The sequence below is a fragment of the Struthio camelus genome, chromosome Z (assembly GCF_040807025.1).
Source record: "Struthio camelus isolate bStrCam1 chromosome Z, bStrCam1.hap1, whole genome shotgun sequence".
Taxonomy (NCBI): Eukaryota; Metazoa; Chordata; class Aves; order Struthioniformes; family Struthionidae; genus Struthio; species Struthio camelus.
Genome location: NC_090982.1, coordinates 52,666,565 through 52,683,610, shown reverse-complemented (window position 1 = coordinate 52,683,610; position 17,046 = coordinate 52,666,565). Strand labels below are relative to the sequence as shown.

Here is a 17,046-nt window from a genome sequence, read left to right as displayed (position 1 = left end):
TGGTTGTGTTGTTTTTGTGCGGTGGTTTTTTTTTTTTTTTTTTCCAACCAACAAACAAAAAAACTCCCACAACACTCCAAGATTCCAGCTCGGCTTTCTTAAGTATCTGTACCTTTTGGGGGGCCTAATAGTCATCATTTTTCTGCTTACAGTAGTTACCTTACAATCCTGATTACTGGGCTGCAGATGATAAATATGCCCCCATGATATGGAAACGGATAGAGTCATTTTTATCTGAAAGCAGGTAAAATTCAATTAGGTAAAAAAGGGCTCATTAAAAGCAGAAATATAAAAACTAAATTCTAGCTAGAACTGATTGATTAATAATCTAAAATGAGATTCCCCCCCCCCTTTTTTTTTTTTGCTTACAAATCGCATTCTGATTTCCTCAATATTAACATAAAAATAAACAGGCCTTTTCCCTGTATTAAGACCATAGGCAAGGCATTTACATCAGTAGCAAAAGTAGTAGTCCAGACTTAACTGGAACAGGGTGGGATTAAGGGGACTGAAATGTGCAGCTCACACTCTGTGTCACCTCAGCAGAGATGGAGCCACTACCGCTGCACAGCTTCCACACCATTACAACTGCCTCCAGCCCTAAAACACTACAGTAAAGCTTGCCTAAGGCAGACGTCGTCCTTATTTATTTTGAAGTCTGCAAGGTTAACTATAGTTGGTACTATTTTTAAATTCTGTGATGCTTGATCTGAGATGAATATTTATAAAAATTGTTCTCCTGCATCATAGACCAAGAGGATAAAGGCACGTGCACAGCAAAAATGTCTTTGCTACGTAACTTGTGTTCACTCCAGTATTAACTAAAGCTGCTACTTGTACCTTTGTGGGAAAGATAGAGGAAGGGTAAGCATTCACAAGTGGAAAGCTTCACTTGGTTATTTGTCTCCAAATACTTTCTGCTTTTTCAGAATAAATAAATTAATCCTAGATCTCCAGTAATCAGCCTCCCCTACCCCTTAGCTCATTGTACAGTGAACAAGTTCCTTTTTTTTTTCCTAAAACTGCGACCTAGTGAAAAGATCCATGAACAGTCTAGTTTTATTCCCAGCAAACCACAAGACTGAAATATAAAAATACTGAGAATTAGGATTAGGCTGCCTTAGAGCTCCTGCTAAAGAAATAAATTTATAAAATTCAGCTTTCTCTCCAACCCAGAGTTTTCAGTGCTTTTTCAGTTATTTTTGATAAATGTAAACAACGTTTTACAGTTTGTTGTTTTGTAGCCATGTTTTGACCTTCTCAAAATTTCTGTCCATCCACTGTATGTTGTCTTCAATGGTTTCAATAGCTTGTTGCACACAACGAAGCTGCGAACTTTTTTCCTCCAGAGAATTGAAGAATTCTTTCACCTGTTGAACAAAAATGTGAAAGAACAGTTGATGAAAAGGCAATGTGTGTTAATTCATACACAGGCAGCGCAGCAAGAAATAATTTTAATTTTGAACCCAACCTTCACTTGCTTGAGTGAGCGAAGGACAATTCTTCCTGCCCCCTCTTCTAACTAACTGCCATGAGAAGAGTTTTCTTAGAAGTTTACTTCATAATGGCTGGATCTCACAAGCAGAGAAAAGACTATGTTTAAAATTATATTTAAAATTGAATGACATTGAAAGAAAGAGAGGTAATGCTGTGTCTGCGATCTGTCTGGTTCCTGCTCATTCAGCAAACACTTGCCATCATTTAAGCCGCGCCACCTACTCCCAGGACAGCAGTTCATGCAACAGAGTTTGTATTCCCCACTCTGCTTCACGGCCACTCTGGCTCTTAGCGTACTAGTACTAACATCCCAAATGGTGAACTGCGAGGTGTGGCATGCAGCCCTTCCTGATATGGGTGAAAAGGTGGGAAAGACATGCTGTCTTGCAGCTGATTTTGGAGAGGCTTATCAAGATTTATCAAAGTTTGTATGTCTGAACTGTAAATTCAATCTGTTTGGATGAGCACCAGTAGCCTAAGTGTTTATGGTAAATCATTTTAAGACGTTTTCCCTACATGGGAAGTCTGTGCCTCATTTTAGTTTTCTACTCGAAACAACAAAACAAAATAATCCACTGTTTAGGAGGCAACTACCCTCCTCCTTTAAGCACTTGGGAATGCAGCCACTGGAAACCTGTAGGCTGATTCTCACTCCTTGAATCCACTCCATTCCCTTTAGCCACTAAAGTGCTGAAAAAATGCCTTCCTGACTTTTTTTCAAGAGGCGCTCCTAATCACAAGGCTTCATGGTGAGAATTTTATCTCAGGCATTAGTTGGTGTTAATGCTATACAGATACTTTCAAAGGACACGACGACTGTACCACTTTATAAAACTAGATAAATAAATTTTGTGAGAATTTACTTTGATGAGTATAACACAAGGTAAAAAGCACGTACAAATACTTGTACAAAGTACAAGATACAAACAGGATATAAGGAAGGGTGTCAATGTTTCATTATTATTTTTCTCTCTCAACCTTATAGTGACTCTGTCGGTGTTTAGACTTATACCTAGTCCCACAGATCCCCACGGGAGATGTAGCCACATTCTACAGAAAGGTCCCTGCATGTGCGGTACTGGACAACACGCTGCTGTTGACATACTCTGAAAGAGTTGTGGATGTCCGGAACTAAATACAAAGTAAGTAAGTACTGCTTCCTATAGTAAATACTATTGTTGCACTATTTATGCCCATGTTTTGCCCCAAACCAGGAAATTTTAGACTGCCAACAGAAGAACAAGCTTCTGAAAAGAAATTGTCAGGGATGTCCTTGGAGGGTTTTGAATTGGCACACCATCAAGCTTTGGTTTTTGGATGCTGGCAGAGAAGTTTGAGACTGTGGAAAAAGTAGACAAAATGATTACCATATATGACATCCAGGAGAGTGGAGAATTTTGCCTGTGGCAGATGATGTAGAGCACTGGTACATTTATCACTGCCATTCAGCTTTTCTCTTCTGTCCATGCTCAGTAGAAATACTTTCTTTTAAAATCATTTTCAGCATGTTTTTCTCATTACTTTGCAAAGTGGGTAGCAAATATTAATAGAAGCAGGTATACCATGGGCCCTCTGGCAGACACGCAGTAGTATTCTGCATTTAGGTCCACTGCTTAAACAAAAGCCATCTTTCTCCTTGCCACTGACATAATACTCTGCCCTAAGTAATCCATCCCATCATTGCTATAATCCTTGTCAAGAAAAGGGCAGGCTATTACCTTGATACTCCATCACTGATCATGTTTTAAGATGTTAAAATTTAATCCAAGGTTTCATTTCAGTTAAACCACAACTATTTTTAAAAATTCAGAACAGCTAATCTGAATGGCTTACCTCTGCAAGCTGCAACCTTGTTGAATATTGATTTGTCACTCCAGTGACAATCTCTGCTATGGAATGCGAACCAAGTTCAAATCTGGCAAAAAGAATCACCCATACTTAGAAAATGCATAATTTGGTTGAAGATCAAGTTCAAAAATACAAATGGGGTAGAGAGAGCATTAGAACAACCTTATGTCCTTACTTTTCTACAAGTTTCTCCCAATTTTCCTTTAAGAATGTCCAAGCTAGATGATAGCCAGATGGGTTTCTGGCAACAAACACAATAATATGTGGAAGATCCTGTGTTTTTATCATGTCACCATGCAGACCTTGATCCATTAACCTAAGAATCAATAACAGAAGTGGAAATTGTTTAGATCAGTAGATAAAACTGTCAAGTGACTATTCTCTTAGTATTTTCTGCTATTGGGCAAGTCTGCATTTCGAAAGGTCCTGGCACATCATTTCAGTTAGGTTACTTCCAACTTTTTGCAACATATTTCTTGGCCACATCCATCACTCCCGTTTACATTTACAATTACAGTTACTTAGTAGCGCTGCCTTCTGAAAATAAAGGATAAAAACAATGCTATATCTGGCTCTTATTCAAGATTTCCAAATTAACATGAACCTCTCAAACCTCCTGCCAAATATTTGTTCTGCACTAAAAGTGTTGATGGCAAATTCAGGCCTGCAAGTGCTGCTCATGACTAATGTGCCCAAACAGCACTACAATGCAAATAATATATAATATCATTACAGAACAGCTAAAGTAAATCTCCAGTGATATCTGAACACAGCTGTTATCAGTGTGCCATCCTCCAACTCCCACCAAATGGAAGACGTGAGGTTTACAGAATGCAAGGCTTGAAGGAAACACCTAAAAGCCTCAGTGGTGGTCAGCTCTCAAAAAACAGGACTACCCGAAATTTTGTAAGAAGCATACAGCATGTGTACCTATAATCAAATACAGACTTAATACAATACAGACTTAACCAAAGAAGGGTCTGTCAAGCAGTAGTAAGGTATGTGAATAGCTGTTTTATTATATTTTGCCTGAATTTGCTATTGCAAATGCTGAGTGCATTGATTCCTAGTATCAAAAACAAGAAATGGAGCACTGAGACCACTTTCTCTTCCCTTATTAATTCTGTAAAGTATTTTATAAATTCTGAAACTCAAAAGCTATGAAACAAGACTCAATAATTCTAGCTCCTGTTTCAATATTTGCATATCTTCCTCCAAACACATTTCTGTTCCTAAGTAGTACACTACTCACCACTGAAGTTTGTCATTATTTCTGCTGAGGCTGAGAGCTACTTCAATTTTATCTTTCTCTACGTTGAATGAATGCAGCCTGTATTTACTAAAGAGGAAATCCCAGCCTTCAGATGTTTGTGCTCCAATAGCGTACACTGCTGTCTTCACATCTGTTGGCAAGCTACAACAAATGGAATATCAAGTTACCCTCCATATCATATTTAAGAGTATGTGTACATGTAAAAATATAACCACGTCACTGTCACGTGTCAATTGGCAGAACAGACTATCTATTGAGAAATACTAGTCTAATAACTACAGGTATTAGACAGTGATCCCTGTTGCTGGGAAACAATGTTAAATATCTCAATCTGCATCTCAGTAAGGCTCCTGACTTGCAAATACTGGACTCATGATTCCTTTTATTTCCCCCTTATTTTTGTGTATTTCTTCCATGGATAGCTTGTTAGTAAATCCAGTCAGATACTAACATGGTCTTCTCTGGCCTTCCCAGAAAAATCTCTCATGGACCTTTTGGAGTGTGTTTTAGGGAGTTCATATCATGAACAGTAGGATGAACAAATCACGTTCACAAACAAATTCATGAACAGTAGTTGACCTATTTTTACAATAGGTATAGGGCAATCTTCAGGCATATAAATGAGGGAATACATTTCATGTGTTGTTTTCCCTTTCCAGAACATCTTTAATAAACCGAGCCGTGGAGTAACACATGATGTATGTGCTAGTTTGGGGATATAACATGTGCCGAACTGGGAAGATAAAGCCCATGAGAAACAGAATTGAAAAGATTAATTTTGGACTGCAGAAAGGACTGAAATTTAGCTCATTCAGTAAATAAACTGTAGTATCATTAACAGAATATCAGAAAGGACAGTACTAGTTACAATACAGACCTCAAAGTTCCATTGGATTTCTGCCATTTCATAAAATATTCTCGTGCTTTGTCCACACACGGCTGGTATCCACGCACACACGCAAACAGGAGGAGCGAGTGTCTGAGCATTCTCTCAGACACTGAGCCTTCATCGTTCCAAGACTGCTTGTCAATTAGGTCTTTAAATAGATTGACTATATACTCCTAAAAATAGTGTAATAATAAAGATCTGTTTTAAAGTGTGTTTTACAGGGTACAGGCGGAGTCAGAAAGTTCTAGATACTTAACATGTTACCTTTAACTGATTTTCTGTATCACCCATATCCCTCCTCTCCATGAGCTTGTATATGGGAATCAGTTCATTCATGCCTTGGAATACAGGCATGATTTGCGTTTCATGTTTCAGGTATAAAGTTAGATCAAAAGCTTTGGAAATTGACAGCTTTTTTATTCTAAGGAAGACAAGAGAAGATAAACAAGTTAGAGTCAAACTTAAAGGACTTTATTTCTGCTTATTATTTTCAGAAAACTAAATAAATGGGAAAGCCTTGAATATATTTCCAAATCCTTTTTAACTTTGCTTTCAGAAGTCAAATGTAGCTGAGCAACTACATAAGCCATGAAACCTTGTATCCGATGCAGCAAAAACCAAAAATCAATTTGAACTAAGAAACGTGCTGTGAGGGAACGATTTACAAAGATCCATTTTTTCCCCTCTTTCCCATTGCAAGGTTATCCCAGCATAACTTCTCCCTCTCTCCTCACATTTATTCTCATAGTTACAACCCAAACTGCTTCTTCACTGTCTTTGACTCACTTCTCAAACTTTCTTCTTCCTCTGCCAGGACATATCTCAATGATTTCTTCCAAGAGAAAAAGGAGAAAATGCAAGAGGACTTATTTCACTCTATTCACTTTTTTTTCATCCTTCTGGAAAACTTTTTTCCTACTTCTTCTCCCATCCGTATCTTCCTGCATGTAATTCTAATTTTGTCCTTATTCACCTCTCTCTTCTGCCTCCAAATACAAGCACGCTTTAGAGGCACAGATCTTTTAAAATGAACCACACTTGACTCAATTTGCATCATCTCTAATTGTTGCTTCTTCCTTTCATCGCTAAGCTTCTTGAACGTGCTGAGCAATCTTCCTTCAGTTGCCTCTTTTTTCTTTCAAACTGGAAAGATCTTTCTTCTGCTGTCCAAACAAAAATCTGCTAACATCTCCTTGAGAGCTGCCACCTCAAATTCATACACTCTTAATTTTATCTTCCAGCTCTCCCCACTTACCTCTTTCCTGAACTCTGGAAACTCAGATCAGTAATTAATTCAGTTCTTTTTGTCAAGACTATACATAGGTCTTGCAGATTCTTTTTGCAAAACACCTCTAAGAGACAACCTTTTCTAATGCATCCAGAGAATTCAGACTAATCATGGCCATAATCTCATCACACCTTTATTACTGTAATACCCTTGTTTCTAACTGACAGGATCTTTACAGCTGCAAAAACATAATCCTAGTCTATCACTTTACTTTGGCGTCCTTCCACTATCTTGTCCTCATTAAACACGACCTTCCCCCTGCTTTTTCAAATCTCTTCGCAGCCTTTTATCTATCATTTCATGTTGAGAATTTGACTTTTGGCCCTCGTTTGCTCTTTTTTGCTGTCTTCCATCCCTCACTTCTAGCTTTCCAAGCAAGCATGCTTGTGGGCCCCCCTCACTCCTCCTCACATTTAGGAGCAAGCTCCTCATAAACACCCAAAGCTACACTGGTGCTCTCCCTCAGGTTCCCATTTAAATATCTGCTTTGTTGTATTGTCCACAAAACACATCAGAACAGCGATGCAACTATACTGTGTTACAATTGTCTGTTGTCTTGAGCTCACTGAGCAGCCTTACCCCAGCTGCAATTATGCCACCTTCAACTGTAAGCTGAGGCAGGGACCATCTTTTGTTTTGTCTTTACACATTGGTTAATGCAATAGGTCCTTGCCCAGGACTCCTAGAAATTGCCAGAGGGAATTTTCAATAAAATCAAGTCTAGGTCAGTTTGTCTTGTGAGAAACCACCAGTAGTTTGCACCAGCACGGACAGCTTGTGTTTGTGTAGGATCTGATGTTCCTTGTACACCAAGCTTCAGATGCGGATGCAGTTCAACTGCTAAGCAGAAGCAGTGCGACATCAGAGTCAGAAGAGTTACCACAGCTTTCTTAAGAAAGCTGTAGCTTGCAAACAGTTTCTTAGTCTTTCTTGCAAGTCCTGCAATTTTGCATGAAGGACCTCTCCCCCCCCCCCCCCCCCCCCCCAAAACGAACAGCTCATCATTTTGGACAGCGCTCCTCTCTGCACTGCTTTCTTGTGAAAATGAAGCTCAGAAGTCAGAACTAAAAAGCATTTGGCACTAAATTAACATACCAAATGTTATGTTTCACAGAGAACCCTGCTCCAAGCCTCCTTTTTGAAAACAACAAATAGTGAGATTACTATGTCATCTGGTTCTGTTTCATTTACTAGATTTCGGTAACTCCACTGCAATCAAAGAGAAATTCTGGGTTTACATTGCCGGAAGCGAGAAAAGAATGTGCTCTCAGTTTACTTAAAAGATTTAATGAATAATATAGTATACATTATCAACATTTCCTGCTTCAGTGATATATACTCAGAAATGCAGAGATTGTGTCTTTTCAGACTGAGAAAATGTTACCTCACAAGCTGGAAGACATTGTTAATGAGACTTGCTCTGTCATTGCCGCTAATCACTGTACGGTTCTCTTTCAAAAGTTTAATCAGATGATCCCATCCATCATCTTCATAGTGCACAATGTAATATCCATTCATGCCAACATTGAATTTAATCCATTCTACCTTTTCTGGAAGGATGAGGACATCTACAAACAAAAACAGAACTCTTTTTATTCGCGATTCAAACACAGTGTCATATAAGAGCCAACAAAAATTCTTACTCTCATTCCAGGGATTTAAAGAAAACAGTAACATGATTTCTGAATATATTAAGAAATACTTACAGTGATGTTACTGAAATACAGATCGACAAAAAAAAGTGTGCATCTTGCACTAGCAGTTCCAGTTCCCCATGCTGCAAAAAAACCCTGCAGAGCTAAAAGGCTTGCAAATAAACTTTGAATAAATTAATCACCATAAAAGAAAATTACCTGTTTTAGTTGTCATCAAAAATCTTTGAACAGTGTCAGATTTACTGGTAATGTAGGTTAGTGGAATATGCCACAAGTACCTATTGCAAAACAGAAGTGCTTTGTTTAATGACAGAACTTTGCAAAAGCTTCTCCAACTTGGTTCAGTCTAACAGCTGAGTAAGGTCTTTTGTCTGGAGTATAACAGCAATGAGATGCTCTTACATCTCCGATTTCAGTGCAGGACCAGACGCATCTAGCTAGCTTTAATTTAGTTTGCTTGGGTGACCAGCAATAGTGACGCTGCAACCATATGAACTTTCTAGCCTAGTTCCCCCAGCGCGTCTCCTGTGCAGGTTTATTCAGCTCATCTAGATGTCCTGCCACTGTACCTTTGCGGCTACTGGTACCTCAGCTGGGTCCTGAGAGTCCAGCCACATCTACTGCCGACTCAGTACTGACCCCAAGTTACACAGAAAAAGCCTCACAACTGATCTGCTCAGGGAGGATTCCTTAAGAAACAACAGTAAAAGCTCTTATCATCTATCAAAGCCTGCCAAAGGTGGATGCCAGCTTGCATGCTGGGATTTCCCATTTTGCTTACTCTTTGGGTGAAGGAGAATCCACTCCCTTCATGTAGCGCTCCTGCTGCAAATGGACATTCTTTCCTCTCACTGTGACGGTTACCAAGGGAAAACCTTTCTGCAGTGTCCAAGTGTTCATCATTGCCCTCACATCAAGAGTCTCTCTTCTGGTCCAGTGCTGTGTTTTAGCGAGGAAAGAAGAAGATACATAAGAAAAGCAGGAAAATGAAGTACACTGACAACAGAACAGAAATGAGTATGTAAGAACTTCATAAGAGCTGCTGGGTATTTGTAAGCTTTACATAGGTGAGTTGAGACTGGAACATGGGAAATCATGTCTCTGACTTTGTCTTCCTGTAGACAATTTCATGCAGTCATCACAGCACTTTAAGTAGCACTGTTTTTCAGTCAGTCCTGGGCTCAAGGATAAGATTTCTGTTCAATCTCAGAAAGACTGGATTTCCAACAGAACTGAAGAAACCTACGCCCTCTCAAGAATCATGCTGAAGTGATAAAGAATGCTTTTGCAAGGTGCATATATCAACGCAACAGAACAGAACGCTAACAGTAGTAACAGGACAGATGCTTACTGCAGTTGAAGATGACGGTTGGTTTCTTCTGCAAAAATTATCACCTTGCAGTTCATTTTCATCAGTACCTACAGTAGGGCAGATCTGAAAAAAACATCGGTGGTCATCCTTAATTTCATAACTATAAATCATGGGCACTGGTCACAGTCTTCAGTAATATATTAAGAGAGTTCACACTGCTCATGAGAAGTTATGAAGTCTGAAAATATAAGAGACTAAAAAATACTTGCCTTTGTCATACTGTTCCACAAATCTTCATTTTTTGTATTCTGATAGCTGTATTTCTGCAGATACTGCACAAGTCCAGCTTTAAACACATCAGCAGTCATATAGTCCCTCAGCATATTTAATATACAAGATCCCTGAAAAAAGTCACAAAGCTTTTAAAAAATTTACTTCTTAGATGGCCAGATAACTCTTTGAAAAAAATTTCTAAATGCTACTAATACACATAATAGTTCACTTTTAAATGGCTCTCTGACTAAAGAATAAGCAGGCTTAATCACATAAATTGAAACAGTACTTTGGTTTTCATGATCATTATTATTAAAAACATCTCTGTTCAAGCAAACTATGTTGTTATTTTTTGAGCTTGGGTACTGAGCAGTTACTGTACAATTAAGGCACCATATAATGCTCCTATGAAAAATGCTGCTTGGTTTAAGCACCTTAAACCATAGTTTATGGCTAAATTGATACAGAACAGATAAAGGGAGTAAAAGCACCCTCATTTACAAATGGAAAAGTAATGAACCATTTCATCTCCATCCTGGAGTTTTGCACAAAGAATTATGCAAGTCAAAAGAGAAGGATATCAACACCACGTGTCAGAGATGTCTTTCGTCTCCGCTTAGGGTGAAATTGATACAATACAATTGTACAGGACAATGAGAACAACTGAAATCAACAGCAGGTACAGATTTTACCTTTTCATAAGAAACATCATCAAACATTTCTAAAATTTGAGCTGGCTCTTCCACAGGAGTAGACACAGGATGCGATGAATTTAATGCATCCACTTCCATGGCATCAAAACATTTGCCTAAGAAATAATCTTCCTAATAGGAGGCAAAAATGATAACTACTATTAAATTTTGCTTGTGACCATGGAATTCTTATTAGTTCATATGTCAGGCCCTTTCACATCATCTTCAAACTGTACAAAGAAAACAAAACATATCTTTTTATTTTTACTCCAGAGCACAAAAAAATAAATAACTAATACTGACAGCCAGGTTGTCTACAGTATTCTATACTAACTTAAATAGTCTACCTAGTAAATAACTCCAAAAGGACACCTATGCATTTTAAGAGTTTGATGACAGAGTGGTCAGAAATCATAAAACAAACTAAGGAAAAAAAAACCAAGTCAGGTGAATTTATGTACTAGCAATCCACTGTAGTGCTATGGCAATTTGAAAAATCCTGCACAGATCTGCTCACTGCATTGCTTAACTCACTTTGGCAGAACTAGTCATACCTGTAAAAATGTCATATACTGGACCAGTGCTAAAGCTTGTGGAAGGATCTAAGTGTTTTCATTATGTTTTTATATCCAACTCTATGTGATAGAAAAAAAGACAAAATCATTTCTTTGTATTTTAGGGGTGTCTGAATATTTTTAAAAAAAGAAGATTCATAGCAATCATTAACTCTCATCATCAGTTTCTGCAAATATTTACATACATTTAAATCAACATTCTTATTCTTCAGGGTTAACATCAGATCATCTTTTTATAGATAAATTAAAAAGTGATTCATAGGACAAACCTGTCTGATCTGTATCCCTACAAATTATTGGTTTTAGAAGGCAGTTATAAAAGAAAATATGGTAATTGCTGCTTACAACTCTCAGTTCTGGGTGGGTAATGCTGACTGACACGAACTCCATAAACTTTGCAAACCCTTCGTTTAACCAGAGATCATTCCACCACTCCATGGTAACCAGGTTGCCAAACCACTGAAACAAAAAATACATTTCTCACAAACGTGAACACTTCAGAAATCAAAATACACAGTTTGTTACAATAGCTGCTACCGACCTGTATGAAACTGAATTTATAGTATGTTACTGAGCTTTAAGAAACACTTATTTTAATGATACACGGTACCCTGGCTTCTTATTTCATTTCTTATTTAAACAGGCTAAATCACTGACTTCCACCAGCGTTCCATGAAACACTGTAAATGATCCATGGTTGGTAGGAGAACTACATATGAAACAGTAACATTCCAAAACATTTATGCACTTATTTTTGCGGTCTGCAATTAGTTTCAAAGGTTGACAATGGTGCAATGGTCCCAGAGCAGTGGAGCTACTGAAGTAAATACGTTTATGTCTACAGCCCTGCACATCTATGAAGCCTGCCTGGACTCCTTGCTTGAAGGAGGATACGCAGATGAAGTAGCTATTTTCAGTTTATAGCTCAAATATCCCCCTACCCACACAGGATCCATCCAGCTTGACCATTCTACCAGCCCATTCTGATCCCTTATTGTTATCCCCAATTCTCACCTGATGAGCCAGTTCATGGGCTATTAACATAGTAATCCAAAGTTTAGAGGATGCCGAGGACTTGTCAGGGTCATACAGCAATGCAGATTCCCGGTATGTGGTCAGTCCCCAGTTTTCCATAGCACTAGACTGAAAATCAGGAATGGCCGCTAAATCTAGAAATACATTAAAATACTATTAGTGCTGTTTTACTCAATAAAGAACTTGCTCACCTCATCGCACTTCAGGGATTCACTAAGGCTCCCACACACAGGCATACATATCACATACATTTCTATAACAAGATAGCAAAAATAGACTTTTTAAAAAGCTCTAGAAGGAGATTCAGGGTTTCTTAGTTATCAGTGGAGCTTTTTAACTTATTCTGCAGTTATGTGAAGCAGCCAGCAAAAAGTAAACTTTCTGTCTAAAAGCCTGTGAGCCAACCTTGGTCCCGTCCTGTTATTCTAAATTATTAATTCTGTGCAATTTTACTTTCTATTTTTGATAATGTTCTTAAACACATTAAATTATTTAACACTTACCGTGCTTAGGCAAAGGATATGGAATGCTAAAGTAATCCTCATAAAAGTCTAGAAGTTTCACTGCTGCATCCAGCGCATAATCAGCTTGGTTGATCTTGTCTGGTACTGCGAATACAGAAATCTACAGGAAACAAGCAGGCAGTATTTCAACGCCAGCATCAGAAGCTTATGAATCTGTTCTTTTCTACGTTTACTTGAATGATCATACAAAGTGACACTAGAACTATATCTAACATTTCTCATACAAGAGTTTGCAAAAGCGTGCAAAAATTTTTAGGAAAATATGATTAAAATTAGAAACACGATTTTTAAAACTTATCTGCCAGAACGATTATACCCCTACAAGGACTTCTACAATTTCCATCCCCTGCAATGTTAAAGAATCGTTCAGCTGACACAGCATTATTTCATTGCTGGTTCTCCGTTATGAAAAACGTATTTAGTTTGTATTGGATTAAATAATCTGATGTGAAACAATGTTACCAATACATGCAAGTATATAAAAAGCAAGCACATTATCAAAAACATTTGAAACTGATAAATAAATCAATTCCTTTCTCTCCTCTCGTTTCTATCAAACTTCATGATGTATCAAGCAAGTAATTTAACTGAAAAGTAAACCATATGTATTCAATACAGACTTTATTACAGACAAGCTCGCAGAAAATGAAACAAGAGTTACCTTAATCCCATGACTGGTTATTTTGCTGATGGATTTAAAATCCGAAACAATAAAGGCCACAAGGTAAGTACTCATCTTGACACTGGTATCAAAATGGTCCTCAACAAGCCATGAAGCTATATTCACAGATTTCATCTGAAAAATTAGGACACAGCTCATCGTTCAATAGCGCTATTTATTAAGACCTTGGCACCAAAAATTGCTGTGTTTCTTTTCAGTGTCATTAAGAACATTTTAAAGAGATACGGTAAGGAAATCCTCCCCACCCCTAAAACCATGCACCTGAGTAGCGTTATCCATACGATGCTGAAATTAGACAATAAGAAATATCACTCTCTGCTTCAATTTTCCTCAGTGTTTGTTAGCACATTGATAGAATTAATCCTACACAACATTAGCTGATTAAAATGAGAGAAATGAACTCCTCCAGAGACTGATTCAGCTACCTTACATATCTCTTTTTTAGGACAAAATGCATCAGCCGTTGGAGGTATCTAGAGCCTTTGGTAATGAATCTAGACTTAGAAGACGTTTAGCCATACTGAATTATAACACTTGCATCTGCTCTTTATTCATCAGTTTTATCCATTTCTCTATGAAAGAACTTAATTTTTAAACCATCTTTCAAAACGTTTTGTTCTGAATGGTACTTTGTGGTTTTTGTTGTCTCATTGTTAAGTATTATTTGGTATACAGCTAAGAAGAACTTATTCAGAATCTCTTATGCCCAAAGTAAGATCAAATGTACAAAATGTAACTAACCCTACATATGTCTTTTATATATATATATATGGAATCACCAGCAGTATTTGTAACTGTTACATGTACTGCACCTTCACTCTGAGATGTGTCTTTTTAAAATTCAGATTATCTTATTTTAAATAAAAGGAGCTGCTTAGCAGATATTTGAAGTTAATACATGTGGATCCTCTTACGTATTTATTCACATAAATGTCATCGTTCATTCTTAAAAATCTAAGTGATGCAAAAAGTTCTGTGTATGAAATAAGGGCTATGGAATCTGCATTGTGATGAATTTTCTCAAACTTCAGGTAAGAAGCGGCACCCCACATGATGCATGATGTCCTTCCTTCCTTTTCAGCCTTGTTGTCAAAACTGCCAGCAATCACACTACATAATCTAATAACAGCACCGTGGCAATGTTCAGGTCAACATTCCCATGAACAGCAATTGCCTAGATATTCTGTTCTCCTTTTACTTTCTTGTTTTAAAGGTCACAAACCAACAGCGCATCATTAAAAATATCCACTTACAATTGGCATATTGGATAGTGCAAGGTGCTTTGGTTCCCTCCTAATCTTAATTGAAAATCTGGCTTTGAAAGCTGGTTCATCGAAACACGGGAAGGCCATTCGTGCAGCTGTCGGTTCAAACTGTGTTAATGCAAGTACTCTATAATTAGACAAAAAAAATGTTTTTTAGTCACACTCCTTCATATGCACAGCGTTCACAACCTTCATGCGTGAAAAAAGAATAATTTCAAATTCACAAAATAACTATGGGTACTACCAAACATTTTTGCATGTCAAGTACAGAATTACTGTTTCTCCATCTGTGGTGGGGATCTGAGGTGGGCAATTTAAACTTCTTAACTAAACTCCCCCAGGGTGCTGTGGAATAACAGGCAATCTGTTCTGAGCTCAATGACTTCCCTGCCTCTTCCTCTCACCACACTCCAGGGGAAATCAACAGATGTCTTGGCAGATTAAGGCCAAAAATCAAGAACCTCACTACTGCCATGAAAGGATGAGAGTCTCTGTGAGATAAACAGCCAATTACAAATACAATTTGATGCAACTTGGTCTGTAAAATGGAAGAGGATCCTCAGAGAGAACAGTTTCAAACAAGGAAACAGAAGGTAAATGACAGCAAATTCTAAAAGCAGTTATGTTGCATGGTTGCATTTAATGTCACAGAAGTAACATCTATTAATTTACAAAAAAATTACCTGAGTTCTCCGTCCTGGGTTCTGTAGGTGCTTTTATAAAAGCCGTGGAAAGACTCGGAGAGATTTGCAGAGTAGTGGATGCTGACGGTGTACCTGTGCCCAGGCCGCAGTGGTTCAGCAGCAAGGAGCGCCACCTGCTCCAAGGGCTGGTGCTCCAAAACCCGCACCTCTTGCAGGGAGCGGGCACTGCCAGCCCCAGCCTGGATGGCAGCCTTGGTGATGTGCAGGCGTTTGCTGTGCAGGATGACTGAACTGGTTTGCTGGCTAACTGTAATTTCTATTTTAGCGGACCCAGAAAATGTCAGAGTGGTGAGATTAGGATGGATGAGGAGATCATAATGCACTGGGATAACGTGCTTGGGGAGCCTCGTTTTATCCCACGGAAACTGCATGTTGTTACCACCACCTTGGTCAGCGCTGGCAGAAAAGGCAGCGCGCGTCAGACCTAGCAGCGCGACCATTAGAGGCAAAAGCCGGCCTGAAAACGGCCGGGTAAAGAACAGCGCTGGCATTTTGGACTGATTGTCACAGACGATCGCCTACACAAGAAGGAAGAAGGAGTAAAGTCACCGTCATGACAAACCTAACGTCTCCTCCTCGTGGAAAACAGCTCCGCGGCAGGCCTGGCGGCACCGGGCCTCGCCGGCGGTACCGGGCCGCGGTACCGGCGCCCTCCCAGCGCCGCGGCCACGGCACGGCACGGCACGACACGGGATGGCACGAGAGGCGCCGCGCCGCGCCGGCCCCGCCGCAGGGCTCCCGCCTGCCCCGCGCCCCTCTCCCGCCCCGCGCGGTCGGTACCTGCCCGCCGCCCTCGCCGCCGCCGCCGCCGCGCCACGGATTTTCCCCCGTCGCAGAAAGCGAAAGCAAAAGCGAAAGCGGCTCTAGGGGCCTGGCCTGGCCTCGGCGCGGCCCGCAGCGGGCGGGGGACCCTCGGGACGGCCCTGCGCGGCGCGGCGACCCGCGGCGCGGTGCGCGCCCCTTCCGCCATCGCGCCGCGTCACGTCAGGTGGAGGCGCGGGGCTGAGGGGCGAGCCGGGGGCCTCGCTGCCCTTCGCCCCGCGGCGGGGCGGCGGGGCCGGGCTGCGCTGGCCGCTGCGGGCCCATGCTGAGGGCTGAGGGGCGCGGGGCTGTGGAGGGCAGAGGGAGGCGGCGGGGGCGGGGGGCGCGCGCGCGCGGCCGTTGCGACCGTTGCAGCCGTTGCGGCTGCCGGGGGGAGGGGCGGGGTTGTGTCACGGCGCGGCGTGAGCCGCCGTGTGGTGCGCGGTCCGCGCCGGCCGCCCCGGCAGCTGAGAGGCCTCGGCCTGCTGTGGGGTTCCCCCGCCGCGATGGAGTATTTTTAAGCTTAGCTTAGTGAAGTGTATACATTTTGTAAAACTCGCGCTTTTCTCTTTCTCTATTAATACAAACCGTGGGTCGTTTAGATTAGGCTGGCTTCGCTTACTAACAGGAGCTGCTTTCAGACAATTTCAGACTCAACCATGCGTAGTTATATTCGTCTGCGTGTGTGTGTGTGTTTGGGAATGAAATTTCTAGGGATTGGCCAAACCTTTGC

The 17,046-nt window shown here is 40.2% G+C and overlaps 2 protein-coding genes across 5 annotated transcripts in view; one reads left to right on the top strand and one right to left on the bottom strand.

Annotated features, from left to right (window-relative positions):
• Window positions 1–1,015: 1,015 nt before the first annotated feature.
• Window positions 1,016–16,344, bottom strand: LOC104150414 (endoplasmic reticulum aminopeptidase 1). Its single transcript, XM_068928460.1, has 19 exons — window positions 16,293–16,344; window positions 15,492–16,030; window positions 14,797–14,935; window positions 13,523–13,657; window positions 12,841–12,961; window positions 12,317–12,471; window positions 11,648–11,761; window positions 10,728–10,859; window positions 10,032–10,163; window positions 9,802–9,885; window positions 9,232–9,389; window positions 8,649–8,728; window positions 8,180–8,363; window positions 5,772–5,928; window positions 5,496–5,680; window positions 4,598–4,759; window positions 3,521–3,661; window positions 3,331–3,412; window positions 1,016–1,370 (listed from the first exon to the last, which is right to left on the bottom strand). The coding sequence occupies exons 2-19, from the start codon at window positions 16,001–16,003 to the stop codon at window positions 1,224–1,226; spliced, it is 2,820 nt and encodes a 939-aa protein (XP_068784561.1). The 5' UTR covers window positions 16,004–16,030; window positions 16,293–16,344; the 3' UTR covers window positions 1,016–1,223.
• LOC138060845 (endoplasmic reticulum aminopeptidase 2-like) overlaps window positions 16,328–17,046 on the top strand; it is a 34,401-nt gene continuing 33,682 nt past the window's right edge. For all 4 annotated transcript variants that reach the window (XM_068928463.1, XM_068928464.1, XM_068928462.1 and 1 more), the window contains exon 1: window positions 16,328–16,500. The gene's annotated coding sequence lies outside the window, so the exon portion shown is untranslated. The remainder of the gene's footprint in view (window positions 16,501–17,046) is intronic.